The sequence below is a fragment of the Zosterops lateralis genome (genome assembly GCF_965231275.1).
Source record: "Zosterops lateralis genome assembly, chromosome: 7".
NCBI classification, from domain to species: Eukaryota; Metazoa; Chordata; class Aves; order Passeriformes; family Zosteropidae; genus Zosterops; species Zosterops lateralis.
In genome coordinates this window covers 32,694,985-32,712,294 of record NC_139767.1, presented here as the reverse complement: position 1 = coordinate 32,712,294, position 17,310 = coordinate 32,694,985, and the positions used below count along the sequence as shown (strand labels likewise).

At 41.0% G+C, this 17,310-nt stretch overlaps 1 protein-coding gene across 1 annotated transcript in view; it reads right to left on the bottom strand.

The window, feature by feature from the left end:
• Window positions 1-17,310, bottom strand: part of THSD7B (thrombospondin type 1 domain containing 7B) — a 248,501-nt gene that overhangs the window by 174,019 nt on the left and 57,172 nt on the right. Inside the window, exons 4-5 of the mRNA XM_083865429.1 lie at window positions 12,615-12,866; window positions 6,008-6,177 (exon numbers count right to left, since the gene is read on the bottom strand). Coding sequence (XP_083721555.1) covers window positions 6,008-6,177; window positions 12,615-12,866 — 422 coding nt within the window. The remainder of the gene's footprint in view (window positions 1-6,007; window positions 6,178-12,614; window positions 12,867-17,310) is intronic.

The following is a 17,310-nucleotide window of genomic DNA, read 5'->3' as shown; positions in this document are numbered from 1 at the left end:
AAGATATTATATAACTGAAAACATTACACCTCTCTCTGAAAGACATTAGGGAAAATGTTTTTTTTCCTAAATAGATTCAAACTCAAATTTTTGAAATGCACATTTAAGCACCACTGTCAAGCACTACAACAATCTGAATAAAATCATTTCCTCTCCTTCTTCTACAGGGTTTCCCCTGAAGAAGCCAGCTGTTACATATTTATTTTTCCATTATGTGAGTTGTATCTCATAAATTCTGCTCAGCATTTGGTGAGCTTACAGATCAATAACTTGGCATCCCAGTAATATAAATCTGATACAGACTTCCCTGAATATATTTCACACTTCAGAGGTGTATTTCTCATCTTTTCAAGCCAGTACAGCCACCCCAGTGATAAATAACTAGTTGAGGATGAGAGGGATCCTTGTGGGGGAGAGGTTCCACCTGAGAATCTGGTTTCTGTGATTCAGGTCAGTTAAGCCCTAGGCTGGATGCTCCTGTTGCTGTACCAGAAGCAGCTCAACAAAGCTTTTTTCACACCACTGCTGACCATCATTTCTCTCCCCCCTACAGTCCTAGTCAAGTTTTCTCATTACTAATATATTCTAACCTATTCCTTTGCAATTTCATAAACCAGACAAGGAAAACAGGATTTAAACATCAAAGTCCTAAAATTCTAATTTCCATAGAGTAAATTAATCTTCTCGTTTCTGCAGTTTCACCAGCATAAATTTAAAAAATAAAAAAAATAAATAAAAAGTGCATTTCAAACAGGGCTCACACTCCACACAGGATTCCTACTCACTCCAACAGTACATAACCTGCATCAACTCCTATGGGCAGCTTATTTCCATCAACCAGTCCTTTGCCTATAAATATGCAGGATGGCAACAGCCATAAACAACAACCTGCACGACCAACTTCCAGTTCCTAAAGAGTCTGACCTGGTGCTCCACAAGACCCCTGGCACCCAAGGGGATGGTGGCACTTCCAAAGTGGACTTTCTGCTAGTACTGTCCTCTTCCTGAAAATACTTCCAGAGGTTACTGAACAGATGCCACATGCACCAATTTGAAACACTAATCCCCCCAGGAGACACACTTTGGAAGGTCATGATTCAGAGCAGAACAAAGAACTTGCAGGGGAAAAATTGTAGCATCCTCGTTAGGAAACAGCACATACAGAGCAAAGGAAGTAAACCAGCAAATTTTGGAGCTAAAAAATACAATAGGGCAGAAAGAAAAGGATGAGAATATATAGAGAACATACATGAAAGAAAGGACTCCTCAAATTAATCTCTGTGCAAGTCCGAAGAGGTACCAATATCTGAAAAAGAAAACATGGTGCCAAAATATTTCCCATGTGGGAATCAAGAAGAGTCTGAAAAATTCACTCATCAGAAAAGAAAGGAATAGACATTTTTGTCTATCAGCATCAGGGAGAAAGCTCGATATTTTGAGGAAAACAAGAACACATAAAGGCCATAAAACAATCATTTTGAGACTTGTAGAAGTAGGACTTAGATAAAAGTGCAAGGGACCAGTTTCAGCTTCAGACCATTTTGTGATTCTGTCAGTAAAGGGGCTTGTAAGACAAAACTACATAAGGGAATACACACAGGGATGGATCAGAGAGTAACCATTAGACCTGAACAGGTACTTGAGTATTTTCCAAATCCTCAGCTGTAAACAGACTAAAGGAGGTTTTGCTGCTACAGCTGGCAACACACAAGTTTATAAAAAAAAAAAAAAATCCAATCTGATGTGAAATGAACAAGGTGGATTTGCATCCTAAAAATAAAGCAAAAATTAGTAGAGGCTGGGGAACTGCAGTGGAGTAAGTCAGACAAGGTACTGTGTCTACTAACAGGTGAGGGTTGAATCTCTCTCAAAGGAAAGAGGAATATAAAAATAATAGAGACTTCTGTAAGAAATAGTTTTGCAGGGTAACACCAAAAGCTATCCAAAAATAATGAAGGCACATCTATGTCACATACCTGCTACTGAAATTAAAGCTCAAATAAAAATAAATATATGGAGACGAATATGATAGAGAAACTCATTAAGCAAAAAAAAAAAACTTTAAAAAGCTTTAGAATCTTGTACAGGCATGAGAATTTTATGTGGATTTTCAGATGTAAAATAACAAAAATTAAGAATATAGGAACCTGGAATGATTTCTGGTGAGCAGGTAATAAAAGATACATTTTATTAGCCAAATTTACTATGCTGAGTAAACAATAAAGAGGATTCAAGGAAGCAAAGGAATATTTCACAAAGGTCTTTTCAGTCCTATAATTACCACTTAAGCAGACAGGCTCCAAAAACACTTAAAGAAAATTCTGAAAGCAAGAGGTAAATTGGATCTCATTCAAACAAGCAAAAAAGGAAAAATGCCAAGGCACAAATTTTAAGAAAGAATGACAGGGCAGACAGAACCCTAGTTAAAAAACTACAGAAAATATGGAAAAAGCAGCAATCCCAGTCACTAGAGACAGCAGGTAACTAGTTCAGAGAAGAGAAGAAATACTTCTGGAGTATTTTATAAAGACTGCCATCTCCCAGACTACTGAGAAAGAGATACAGCTTCCAGATAAATCCAAAAAGCAAAATTAATTAGAAAACAGAAGAATACTCCCTGGCATTCAGAAAAGAAAGTAAAAAAAATCCTGAGGTAGAAGATTAAATTTAGGAACTATAAATGTTTATTAACTGTTTGAACATAAATACTGACACCAGTCCCAGATTCTAACAGGAATTTACATTCCGATATCACTGGAAGAATTTATTGTGATTGAGAGTTGTACTGCCAAACAAGGAGAGATTTCATAAACAGATTGTTGCATAATATTTTTCCCTACCTTTTCCAGATGGCTTTTTTGTTGGTACACTGGGGATTTCTAGTTAGTGATATTTACCCAGACCCATTAAAATTTATTATGGAAAAATACATTTCAGATAAAATTTCATAAAACCCCAAAAATCTTCTCTCTTTTTGTAAGCTCACTTACAGAAGACAAGAAAGCATTTGTGTCCTGTGGTATCAGTGTCTGGCTTTGAAAGTAAGTTAATGATGTGCATTTCTACTTTTCTTAAAAGAGTTTTCATATGAGTGAACAGATTTACTTTCAGAAAGAGGTACATAGAAGGGCAGTTACCACCATTCCTACAGTTTTTTCCAGAAATAGGATGTCGATGCACAGGGATCAGGAAGTATCCAGAGCTGAAGGGCAGAAAGGGCTGCACCATAAGTAGCTCACTTGCATATTCTGTGCTACTTTTTGTGCAAAATGTGTCTCCTCTTTAAATCCAACATCATTTCAAACTGCAGATTTGCCTCTTCTATCTCTGGAATTACTAGATTACAACCTCTGTGAAAATTAGGCATTATAAATTTAAACATGTTAAAATTCAGTGAGATATTTCAAAACAGCAGGATCTGTTTAAAGATAACCATATTAAAGTTCAGCCTAAATTAACAAAGGCCTCACAAGTGAGGAGGGATGTGGACTCCTTGGACAGAACAGTCAGCATTAAAACCAGCACAGTCTCTTCACTTATGTTACCTGCACACACAGGAACACAGACCTCTGAACTACACAACACTTTAGACAATTACCAATGTAAATTTAGCTGTAACAGCCTCAGAATGCAGGAATATTTACAAGGACTTCAAAGACTGCAAGATATTCTCTTTCCAAATACTCATATTAATAGTATGAACTTCCTCCTCAAGGCTTAAAAAACATATAATTTCACTTGGATCAAGACAGGGATTTCTTAGTTAGGTCACCTCTTGGGGGAGAAAAAAAATGAAATCTTATCAAAGCATTTCTTAGAGTAATACCTGAGTGAGAGTCTTCCATTTTCAGTATCTTCAAGCTGGAACCTTATAATCAAAATACAGGAAAATTTCAGTAGACTTAACCTTCTGAAACAACGGAACAACTGATATATAGGGACTCAAGGAAACAGGTGCTCCCTTTCCAAACACACACATTTTAATAAAAGAAGAAATAGATGGGAAGACTAAGCAAATAAAAAATGGGAGATGGTATCCCTGGGGGATAAAAGAGCTTTGAGCAGTATGCATAAACACATCACAGATGGTACCTGTCTCCAACTAGGATTCAACATATTTTATCCCAGAATGCTGCTGGAGAGACCACGGGACAAAATCTTCTTTCACATATGTCATTGGGCCCAGCTCCAAATTCTCTTTGGAAGTAACCAGAAGAATAACAACTGTGATGGATGGTAATATCCCATTAGACTCGCTTGTCTGATTCCTGAATGATCCCTTTAAGGACACTCAAGAGGTGAAGAAAGAAAAATTACTGTGCTTTCCATGGCAGCAATTAGACACTATATTTGCTTATACATAGAGGATTAACTTCCTCATCTTCTCTTCATCACTGAAAAATTGGTACAGTAAAAGATGACATGCCTTAGTGATGAATAAAAGTATTCTGCCAGTTCTGATTGCTGGAAGAAAAAAAGGCAAAAAATATGTAATTCCTTATTTATTCAAAGAACAAAAATTAGTCAGCTAGTAAATGAGACACACTGAATATTACTGGACGAGGAGGGATAATAGGGAAGGCTTTCCCTGTTTCCATTTGCATATGATTGTGCTGACAGTAGATGGGATTTTCACTTTCCAGGCACTACTGTACATCTGCACTACTGCTTGGAAATTACAATAATAGTTTATACCTTGTACAATTGCTCTGCACATCCTGTTTTTTTCAGCTGCCTATATGATTTTTTTTTTTTTAAGATTAGAACTGTAAATAGAAGGAAGAGGTTATCCCACGGTTTCAAGATTTCTAAGTTGAGGAGAGGGCTTGCAGCTTTCAAGCTGAACTGAACTTTGAGCTCGGGAAAATGCTGCAGGTGGCTCACACACTGGATACATAGCACCACTCTGGTCAGGAGATAAGTAAATGCTCAAGGCATTCAGAGGCACTCTTGTAGTTTTCCTGAGAAATTCACAATTCTGACAAAGAATAAAGTGTGAATGAAGTCAGTTCAAGCTCTCTGCTCACCAACCTGCCTCGCGGTGGCTGCAAGAACACAGGAGTGCTCAGAAGGATGAATAAAGTCAATAAATGCCACACACCTTTCATCAACAGCACTTTTCTAACTCTGAAAGTCCCCTGGATCACATACTTGTGTGGAACAAGAGAGAGGGGTTGTGTTGAGAGAGCAAAGTAGTGCCAGATGTCTGGGAGAGGTGAATCAGCCCTGTGCATTTGCTGAATAGAGATTAGAACAGGTCTGGTTTTCTCTAACCCCAGAGTGTGTGAGGGATGCTGGGACACACACTGGGCATCCAGGAAACACTTGCTTCTCCTCTGTAAGTAAATAAATCTAAGATACAATATTGTGTTGTTATTATCTTACATCTCTGCTCCAAAAATACATTCTGCAAGAGCACCACATTGAGTAAATAAAACAGCCTATGATGAATTATTCACTGTGAATCTGTAACTACTTATTATTCTTCTAAAGGAAATATAACTCACCTCCAGAGTCCAAAACCCATCTGTCTGCTCAAAAGTTGCGACAATATTATTTTTGCTTTCCCCTTCAAATCACAAGAAAGATTGTGTATCAATCTGAAGCAGAGGCTAAAGCCATATCCGGAATGGTGTGTGACAACCTGTTTTATATTCTAAACTAAGACTACACTACAGATAAGTGCATTCAGCTACCAGGGGGCTAGGTTCCCTGATATATGACACAGGAAGAAAAGTCAACTCCAAGCATAATTTAGTTCCTTCATCCTTTGTAACTCTCCCAGTGCAGGTGAGCAACAGAACTGGCAGCAATTCATCCCAGGAGGTTGTGGCTCCTGGCAGTTCCCTCAGTGCTGAGCAGCACCTCCCTGTGTGAACATGGAGACAAGGAGGGCACCAGCAAGACAAAGGCTACCAATGACTTTATCCTTTATTACTTCTTTCTCCCTGTTTCTCCTACTCAGATCTGCTCAGGCCAGCACTCCAGAGTGACCCTGCACACGCACCCTCCTTGGGCCGGTGTGTCCCCAGCTCCACGACGATCTGGGCACAGTAGACCACCCGGGTTTGGATCCCACCTCCACACAGCCCTGCCTGCTTCTGCTGGTGAGGGTCCTGCTGGTCATGGAGCAGAGACACTTGGCAAGCTTTCCATTCAGAAGTCCTCCAGGCAAACCTTTGGGAATAGAAAGAGAACAGGTGAAATGAAAAGCATTTTATTGGATGACTAAATACAATTTGTTTAATCTTTATAGCAGATTTTAAGCTTTATAGCAGCACTTTCCTATCCAAAACAGGGAATGTTTGGAAACATTTTGAGTGTTAAATTTACATAGGTTAAGTATGTGCTATTTGTCTGGAGCACTTGTGTAAAACTTTTGACAGAGCACCAATCTCCAAAGCATTCTGAGACACTAAATCATCCTGACAGCACCTTTGAGCACAGTGTAAAAAATGAGCAAAGATTAAGAGGTTTGATTAAGTGTGAACAGTAGCTTTCAAACATGTGTCTCAAAGCACTAAACCACCCCTCTCTGCCAAGAGCTGGACACCTCACTCTGAAATACCCTTAACAGCTGAAATCCTGCATAAGTGGATGGAGCTCCAAGCACTTGCAGCTTTTCCACAGGGGGCACCTTTCTAAGTGCTTAAGGTACTGCCAGTTCCTTCAAGGGATTGGCTAAAGCATCTCAGTTAATTCCACTTTCCACAAGTTGTGATACAAAAAATACTTTCATTCTATATTCCATTCACACCTAAAGAGCATTAAAGATTTTCAAGGAATTTAAGGCTTTTATTCAGGCAGGTGAATGCTGTACAGACAACAGTTGTCAGTGTGTGCCAGCTGAAATGCCAGGAAGAACTTATTAAAACCACAGGGAAAACAGTGCTGTGTATCTGTGAAAAGCAGGATTTATCTCCCCATCATGACTGAAAATGTAGAGCATATTTCTAACACAACTGTTTCCACAGGCAGAGTTCTCTTTGATTCACAGGTCACAGTATGAGGGGAGTAAATAAGAGCCCAAAGTCTTCCCAAGCTTCCCAAACACAAATCTTAGGCAATATTGTTTTTATAACCAATCTGTTCACACTTGTGCTGCTTTATGCCTCCACTCCTCAAAATTTCCTTGTTTACTTTTACCATGGAATCTTTGGGGTTTGTGTAATGTAAACTACGTAAAATAATTTCTTTCCTTTACTCTCAAGACAAATGCTCTCTCCTTTTACAGCAGATCCACAGTTGTTAAAACTACATATGTTCCTTAACTGCTGACTGATCACTGTAAACTCAAACTCAGTGGGGTGTCTCTGCAGAAAAAACCTTCCACATCATAATTCTGTGTGTTCTCCACAGTGAGCAGTATCTGCTCCTGACTACAGCTATGGCAAGCAAACCTCAAAACTATATGAAAAATAAACACACTGATTTGAGCACACATCAATGTTCTCTTAACTTATTTTGTGAATGATTCTTTTTTCATTAGCCCCAAAGCACTTCCAAATTTTGTAATGTATTCATGTAAAATATCTGTGAATACTGCCAATTACTTGCGTTTACAGGTACTGTTCAGATGAGCTGTCATGCTCTCTAAAATAACTCACAGCATCTTGTGCAAATCTGGATACACTCACAGTGTTCATTACCCCCAAAGAAAATAATAAAGAATACACTTTTCACATGACAAGTATCAAACACATTACTCCCACAATTTATAAAGCACAGCCATGAATTCTTCTTCTCGTTAGTTCCTTCTGGGAATTCCTAATCCCATTTCTTGGGCCTGCAGTGTTAAATGAAACCACAAAGGCAATGAGAAGTGCTCTTCATCAAACACCAGGTGAAGAGGATTCCTCCTCCACATCCCTTCAGAACTCTGTGCTTTTCAGGTCAACTTTTGAAATTAAAATCTTAAATATAGAACGCACGCATCTTCCCGCAGCCATGGAAATAGTTGTTTTAAGAAAGTATCTCTTAAAACAAAAATTGACTAAGGCAAAACTCATTATCAATATCTGGCTTAGGAAGTCAGCTGTGAACTCTGGATCCTAAAGACTCATTTCCAGAGGTGTGAGCATCTGCTTCTCCTATTCAGCGTGAGCTGCGGGAGTTAACACCTATGAAAATTAGGCCATCGGTGATTAAAATTATGCAAAATAACTAAATCTGAGCTCAGAGAGATAATTAAACTTCATCAGCTCCTGACTCTTAAAAAAAAAAAAATCCCTTTATATATTCTCCCAGAGTAACTTGTGTGTGAGCAGTGTGCAAGGACAGCTCTCGGCGCTCCGCCAGCACTGTGGGCTCTGAGCCCCAGCCCTGTCTGCTCTTACCTGCACTGTGTCCTCAGCTGTCCAGTGCTCCAAAAACAAATCCTGACCTCCAGGAATTAAAAGGCACATATTTCCATAGCATTAACAAGCCCACCAGAAAGCCAAAGGACTGAAGGGTAGTGTTGCTACCACTCTCCAAGTATAAATCCAGAGTCTTCTACATAGTTCACTGCACTTCCTCTCCAGTCCTTACTACGTCATGCTAATGCCTTATCTTTAATTTGGGCAAAATAAAGCTCATTTACAAAGTGATACCATCACATCAATATCTCAGCAACAGGCCTTTTAAAAAGAATCAAGTCTTAAAACACTCCCATTTTCCATCATTTAACTTCTGAAAAGCTTTGAATTTCCAACAAAGCAAAGGGAGTTTTTGCTATATCCCTGTCTCGTAACGTAGCAACCACAACCAAAATGAATGATATGAAGACATCATCATAATTCTTGAAAATCTATCTATTCCCAGTGAGCATGAAAGCGACACATCAAGGATAAAAAAGATACAATACATTGTTTTAAAACTGATGACTCGGTGACAGTTATGAAACAAACAAGGGCTCGATATCTTCCCGATTTATAGTAACCTCTTGGTCTCTTCAGTCTATAGGACTTACGCTCTTAGTGTTTACACAAGTTTTATACCTGTATATATCCATTCACTTTAATTGAACTATCCCAACTTTATACCACAATAAAAGAAAGTAGAATCACCTCCTATGCGTTTAAGCTTTTTAAGCACTTAATCCTTTCAGAACAAATAACCAAAGGAAAAACAAAGCACAAAGCTCTGGAGTCTTACATGCAGTTAAAGTGTTTTATTTTCTTGCATTTAGGCTATTGATTATAGATGTTATTGTAAACTTCAGTCATAAAATTAAAAGCCCTTCGCATTTAACTGCAAATTTACACCTGTGTCACCTACCTGTGACGGGACCTTTAACTTGTAGCTTTGCCATGGGCACAGAGGTTTTATTTAACTGAGCAGTTCTGAAGCTTAAAGTATTTTTGTCATCTCTGGATCCTTTTAGGAGACTGAGATATAACTTCACCCACCTCTCTCTGTGGAGTACAACTCTTCAGTGCTACCTCTTTAGCTGCTGATGGTTTATGTCAGCCCACACAACCTTCATTCAGTCATGGGGTGCTCTTTGTCACTGCATTAAAAAACAGCCTCTAGAAAAATCATAAAATCACAGATTGCTTTGGGCTGGAAGGAATCTTGAAGATCACCTCATTCCAACCCCCTGCCATGGGCAGGGACACCTTTCACTATTCCAGGTTGCTCCAAGCCCTGTCCAACCCGGCCTTGAACACTTTCAGGGCTGGAGCAGCCACAACTTTGCTGGGGGCAAGCTGTGCCAGCAACTTATCACCCTCACAATGAAGAATTTCTTCCTAATATTCTTCTAAGTACAATATTAATTTCCTCCTAATTCCATTCTTTCTGCTCAGCAACTTGTTCTGGTCTATGTCCTACCCCATTTTCTTTGCCGTGGCTGAAGCATGCTTTGAAAAATTCTTGCCCTAAAAATAAAGGTAAAGGAAAAACTACTTGTTTCCAAACCAACCTAAAAAAAAAACAAAAAAAAAGAAACTTTCTAGGAAGTGGGAAAGTAAACAGAAGGCTCACCTTAAAGGATTTAAAACCTAATCTGATTAGGCAAACAGGAAAAAAGAAGGAGTGGTTTGTGTTGAGACCAGATGGAGAGCCTCTTTTATTTCTGCTACTGAAGCTCCTTAAATTCATCATCTTCTTTTAAGGGGAAGAAAGAAAAGATCATTACTTGGTAAGCCTCAGCAAACCACAGATGAAGTGGCATATATTTAAGGCGGAAAAAAAGCATAATCTTTCTAGGTATTACCCTACAAATGTGGTCAAATAAGGAGAATAGGAGCACCTAAGATTTCTTGTATTAATTCACAGAGATTAACCCTACATCTCTCTATGTCTGGAAAGCTGCTGCTTTCCAACCTGAGCTATTTCCAGTAGCTCAGTCACCAACTCCCAAGGACCAACACCAAATCACCAGGCTGCAAACTGAAATATGGACCAACAGCAACCTTTACTAGCTGCTGAAACCTAAATAACATACATTTTTTACTTCTGTTCAGTCATACAAAATCCTGGTCCCCACAGCCTTACATCCAGCAGACACACAGCACATACTGCAAGATTATGGATTTTCATTCTCGCCTCTTTATACTGAGTGAATCAATCAAAGTCTACTAAGCAGGCACTGCTGTAAAATTCTTCTGCACAGTGTGAGAAGGTCATAGCCTGCCACCTGCATTTTGAGATATTACATCCCCAGAAATAACAATTAACTAAATACCAGAGTTGTACTTTTTAATATTTTCAGCTAAGTGGCTCAATTAACCTGCAAGTTTAATGTTATTTTTCTGAGCCAGCACATTAGAGTTCATCCTCACTCAGGCAGATATTGCCCCGGAGGTGTTGCCTGGAGGTAGGGAGGCAGAACAGGATGGGGAAGGTTTCAGAGTTCACAGGCTCATGAAAACCTGGGCAGAGCAGCAACACACTGAAAGAACAACTGATTTTTTTTCTACAGAGAGAGAGAGGCACCTACAAAAATTATCAGTGGTTTGCAGGTTCTCACCTTTTGGGCTCTCCTGGCTCTACACAACCACTTGCCCTTCAATACAGTGCAATGTCAAAAAGGGGAAGTGAGAAACCAGGGACAGACCCACGTCTGTTCACTCCCTGATTAACTTCCAGCCAGTCTCCCCCAATCAGGTGTCACCTGCACCCACGCTCCTGTACAAAATCAGCAAGACAATGTGTTAATCTATTGTCTTTGAAATTGATGTGCACTTGGGCAGGAGCAAAAATCACTCTGTAAGAGCCTTTCCACAGGATGTAATCAAGCAACAGAATATTTTTTTATACTTCCTCTCTTCTGCTAGCAGGGTGCATAAAAATGATCAGCATTTGATTTTGAATGAGCCCAGTGATACAGAGACACTTTTACAGGTGATGCCTTCCTAAGAAATGTATCTTGCAAAGGCTTTATAGAAGGTTTTGGCAAAAGCCCTAGAAACTCATGACTTGAGCGCTGAACAGCTCTCCCATTAAACATGCTCATTCACAGACAAGGAGATTATTCTACATGCATATAAAACTCTATCAAGCCCAAAGCATTTTACAGTCATTCTCAGAACATGTCACATGAAAAATCAAGCAATATTTTATTTTCTTTGCAAATCACACTATCAAGCATAATGGCATGGGCTTGCAGACCAGAAAGGTGAGATCCTCTCCTTCACACCACAAACCAAGCAAGCTCTCAGAGATTGCAAAGTTTCCCATTTCAAGAAGCACACAGATGGAAGCTGAGGAAAGTCCAAGCTATTACCTCCAATCAGTTCCCATCTTCCTCAAGCAAGACTGGGATTTTTTTATGGGGACATGAAGAGGAATCATTAAATCTTACGTAAAAATTACAATTTCAAAGCCAATAAAAGCTCAGCCGTGGAGACCTGACCAGACTCTGCACAGCTGATGAAATTCTATGAAACAGCAATCAGTACAAAAGCCATTTCAGAGAACAAGAGCAACTACTCTCAGTTTTTAAAATATGAAAATTTAAACTGTAATGGGTGTAATTCAAATTTATTTCTACATATAACTGTAATAATTGTAATAGGAATAATGAAAATAGCAACAATTAGAAGAGTATTAGTAACAATAAATTATACCACTAATCACAGCTAACAATGACCAAATCAATGATCTCTCAGACACAGAGAAAGCACCACACAAAACCCTCCTCACGTACAAACTGAGCAGGGGGGATCTGCAGGGGCTTCTTCACTTCCAAAACCTGGGGGAGTGTGGGGAATTGTAAAGGTAAGAAGACTTTTTGAAGTTAGAGTTTTTAGGCCTGGCTAAGATAGAGTTTAAGAATGTAGAAAAATATGCTTAGCAAGACAGTTTAAGCCCAATAATGGAGCATTGTGTATTGTTAACAGAAAGCACACAAGCAAGCATTATTTGAAGCAGGTGTATGTGAGCTTTCAGTGATTGGCTAGAACAATTGTTTGTAAGCTTCAGCAATATGCTATGGGCTGGAAAACTTTAAAATGCCCTGTAACAAAGAGACCTTTGGCTGCCCGTGGTAGATGAGAGCATGTACCATCTCCTATATCTCATCCTGTAGCCAAGACTGGTGCCTGAATAAAGCTCCTGACGCATCACCCAGCGGTCCCGTCCCCTTTGTGAAAAACACCAGCACAACAGGGGAGAAGCTGTGTCCATACCTGGGGCAGGGCTGCAGCGGTGCCTTCCCTCCTCCACTGCAGGCTTCCCTCTCCTCCAGCTCGGGGCAGGGTCTCCCGGCACCCAGGGCCACGCTGAGCACGCCGCGGTGCCGGGTGCGCAGCCCCGGGGCCAGGCTGCCCCAGCCGCAGCTGCGCCGGCACGGGCTCCACGGGGACCACTCGGACGTGCTGCAGTCCTTGGGGATGACACACGACCTGGAGGTCACTGGGACAGGGTCTTGCAGGCAGAGGCTGCGGTAAGAACACAGTACAACAGCTGAGGAGGTCTTGCTTAATGAACTGCTCTTTCAAGCCAAACTTGCCAAGAAGAAATCCACCATCAAGCAGAAGATCTACATAGACATCAGTGCAAATAAGAGAAGTTCTAATGCAGGGCACATAACACATTTCCAACGAGCTCTGGGTGCAAATCTGTATGCTGAGTACCTTGTAAATAATGTATCTCATTTATGTCGAGTTAAAACAGGTGCACAAGACATTATATTCACTCCTGTGTAGCTGGTTTGTCCTGTATGGAAAACAAAATCCAAGCCCAAGAGATATACTGCCAATGGTAACCATTCCAGCATCCCACACACAGGACTAGATGTCCTCCATCCATCCATCCATCCATCCATCCATCCATCCATCCATCCACCCACTCATCCTGCTGAGCAACTCTACTCTTTTAAAAAATATATAACCCGACACTAATAAGAAAGGTCTCAGCTCCATGAGGCTGTTATCAAACATGCGCTGCCAAACAATGCCAGAGGGTTTTCCAACCTGTCAAACCACCAGAGACTCAGGAATGCTGCAGCTGGGGCTGGACTTTGGGACTCAACTGCTCCTGCTGATCAGGACATGATCTCATTCATTCTGAAACATGTCAAGACACTGCCCTAGGCCAAATACAAAGGGAAACTGAATTCTAAGGGCTACCAACTGATGAGATTTAGTATCAAGATACAAAATCCCAGAGTAACATTTTGAAGAGTTCTAAAGCTACAACATCTTTTGACTTCTGCAGAGTGTTATATGGACGATGCAAACTGGCCTTTGAAATTATGACCACACCTGATAAACTCAGTGTGAACTCTAATTTTTCTTCTCCAGCCTCCAGCTGCTCATGGTCAAGCTTTTGCCAGCTGTAAGGAGCAAACACAGGCACACTTAAAAGGTGTGAAATTCAGAGCTGCTGCCAGGGAAGCAGCCATTACCTCTCCTGCTATTCCTCACAGCACAGTTTGGCCAACCTACCTCCCACTAAAGAAAACAGACTGGGGCAATGATGTCAGGATTGCTGGGCAGCCTCATGGGGGGAGCAGAGGAGATAGAAGGCATCCACTCCCTTCTCCAGCCTAGAAACTCTTTTCACATAGGTCATCAGGAATATTCCCACTGAAACACGTCAAGTTTGACTAGACCCTCAACCACCAGCAAAATAAGAGCATTTAGTGGCTTCTATTTGAACTTCGAAGTAAACAAAAAAAAAACCTGTAACAATTTTTTTGTCTCAATTTTTTCACCCAGAATAAAACTCAGTAATCTCACAGGTGCTGTGAGGATTTTACTGAGGTTTATTTAAACAACTTCAACAAGTACAAACAGCCTGTGATGTAGCGCCCCCAAACTGAAACTATTCTTGCTTACAATTGAAAAACATCTCTCATTTGTCTATTACAAGTCAAATGGAACTGATTACAAAGTTGTCTCTGGTACAAAACATCAGTTCTATCAAAACAAGGCTCTGGAAAGTAATAATCATTATATATGCACTTATTAACCATGGGATTATAAATGGGGTTTTGGAACATTAGATTAGGTGCAGTCATGTGAATGGTGACTTTATTTCCTTTTTAGTATCTTTTCAACAGGGAAGCCATCCATGCCAAAACATTAACAAGGAAGATTAAAACCTGATTTTAAGTAGATAAAGTAGCAGCATATAAAAGACACTGCCTTAACAGATGGTACCAGAAAAGTTAAGTTTATCTTAAGAGCACATTAGTTCTTAGATAATTTCGGGGGGGGAAGGGGGTAATTGATCTTACTTTTTAAAGTGATCAAAACTCCTTATTCAGATACAGTGTAAATAGCAAAACCCGCTTTTGGGGTTGCACCACTGCAAAGAGATTTTAGTCCCACCTGATCTTTACTGAAACACCAAATAAAATGTAGCCTTTAAAAATCTGGACTGGAGGCTTGGTTCAAACGATCTTTGCTAGTCCCAGTTCTTAGCCAGGCAATACCTCCAACACCTCCTTTAAGGGATTCTCCAAACCTGCACCAACACTCTGGCTGGGAAAGCCAGGAACCACCTTTGCACTGGCAAAAGCCTTTCCCAGAGGCTGAATAGCTCTTTCTTTCCCTGAAAATCCCCCCACTGCTCCTGCTATAAAAGGCAAGATGCTAACTTTGTTGACCTCAAGGTGAATGAGACATGGAGCTGGCAATTTCCATCCTGTTCAAGTATGCTTTTGAGGGAGAATTACAAGCAACCGCTGAACAGAAAGAAAATTAATTAACTTGTATCTACTCACTCAGAGCCTCCAAGTCAAATTAATTGTGACACCAAGCAACACAAAGACAAATGTAAAAACACTCTTTTGCATGAAATTCAGACACAGCCTTTCATGTCGCAGATGTATTTAGGACGATCTAATACAGATAAAGCCCAGACCTGTGAGACACTCACTGATCTGAACCTGCAAACCAGACACAGATTTGTGCTGCTGTGGCTGTGTCCAAACCAGCAGGGACAGGAAGGAGGTCTTGGGGACAAGAGGCATTATATCAACCCTGGTTTTAAACTGATTTTCAGCATATTAATGTCTCAAGTTAGATCTTCTACTTCAGGGTCGAGCTGGTAACTGTGATATAGTAGAGTACTTACACAACTGATGGGTTTTCAGTGTGTTACATGCTTGGATTGACACTGTAAAACCACAGGCATTGTTTCCCAGCCCACGCTGCGGTGCCTGCGGTGTGGGATGGATCCATTAGTGAGCAGCAGCAGCAGCACAGCACGGAGCCCAGCTCAGTCAAGTGGCACTGTGCCCTCTGAGCCTCTTGTGTGCAGAAGGGCAATAAACCACTAATTAAAGAAACACAAAACACTAAACCAAAGGAAACTTACTCGTGTCTCTTTCACACTCCCAGTCCTGGAGCAGAACAGCACAGGAGGAGGGAAAGCAGCTTGGGTACCACCCTGAGTGTGCAGCTCCCGATCCCCGTGGCTGTGTCACTTCAGGCTGCTGCCCATGGAGCAGGACCACTCGTCTCCTCCATCTCCAGCCACACACACACCCAGGAGACACAGGAATTGTGCAGCCCCGAGTTGAACCACACCACCCTCCTGCTCTGGACAAAAAGCAACTCACCAAAAATAGCTAATTTTTCAACAGCTCAGTGCCTGTGCTATATGCCCTGCAGTCATAGAGCCATCACATCCACCACATGGGAATGAGTGGGAATAGGTCCAGCAGCTGGAAAAAGCAGCAACACCACCCAAGAGCCATGCACCAGTAAATCAGGTTGGGCACAGCACAGGAGTCACCCCTGCTTTCCCATCCCAACTGTAGTAAGGCATTCAGAACCACAGGTGAATGCATTTCCTTACATTACAGGATGAGACAGGCGGTGATTGTCAAACCTTTCACGCTGAAAGGATCATCTGCAGAGTAACTGGGCACACAAGGAAGGTGTCACCATAGCCATGCTGCTGGCACAGAGACAGCACCAGGAGGACTGGGTACCATGTCCACAGCCAGGCTCTCCCTCAGCAGCTCAGGAAGGCTCCTGGGAAATGTCATGCCTGACCAGGGAGCTCATGCTCAAAGCCACATGCTGCAGAGCAAGATAATCCTGGAATGAGCTAAATTATCAACCCATTTCCATTTTTTTTTCTTTTTTAGCAGTGTCTCCTATTCTGTAATCAAAGACCCAGCCCTGTAGGCTGCTAGAATACACACCACCTGCTCTTTGCACTTGGCCAATAATATTAAGATCTCATAATGGACAAAGTCTTGCCATGCTTGCAACAGCATCAAAATACTTACTTCCCTTAGAAACTGGCAATCAGTGTTAACAGGCACACTTCTGAGAATTCCTAATGCATTTTTAGGGTCTTCAAGAGCTGCCAGGGCTGTTTCGGATACCATATATTCAACCTGTGCAGCAGAGGTTTCTTTGGCAGAAGAAATATCAGCCCTTTCTGCACCAGGGTGGTGAAGATGGTGAATATTTCCCTGCCATACAACAGACCTAAGGGAAAGGGAACTGGGAGACCTCTAACCCAAACATCAATAAAGATGTCAAATTTTGGTGTTTCCAGAACTTAACACACCAGATCCTCTGTTTTAATTAAAAATAAGTGCTGGCTTCCTTTTGCACAACCTTGGCAGACTCTGAGATCTTGGGGCTACAGAGGCAGCTGCCTCCCAGCACAGTTTGGGAACAGGAGAAAAAGCACAGTTATTATTGGACGCCTCTCCTAAAATCATCAAACCATGGGATCGTTGAGTTGAGAAAAGATCTCTAAGATCATTGAGTCCAAGTATTAACCCAGCCCTGCCAGGTCCACCACTAAACCATATCCCCAGGTGACACATCCACACACCTTTGGAACCATCCCCTGAGCAGCCTATTACAACACCTGACCAATAAAATGGAAATTAAAAATGCCATTGCTCCT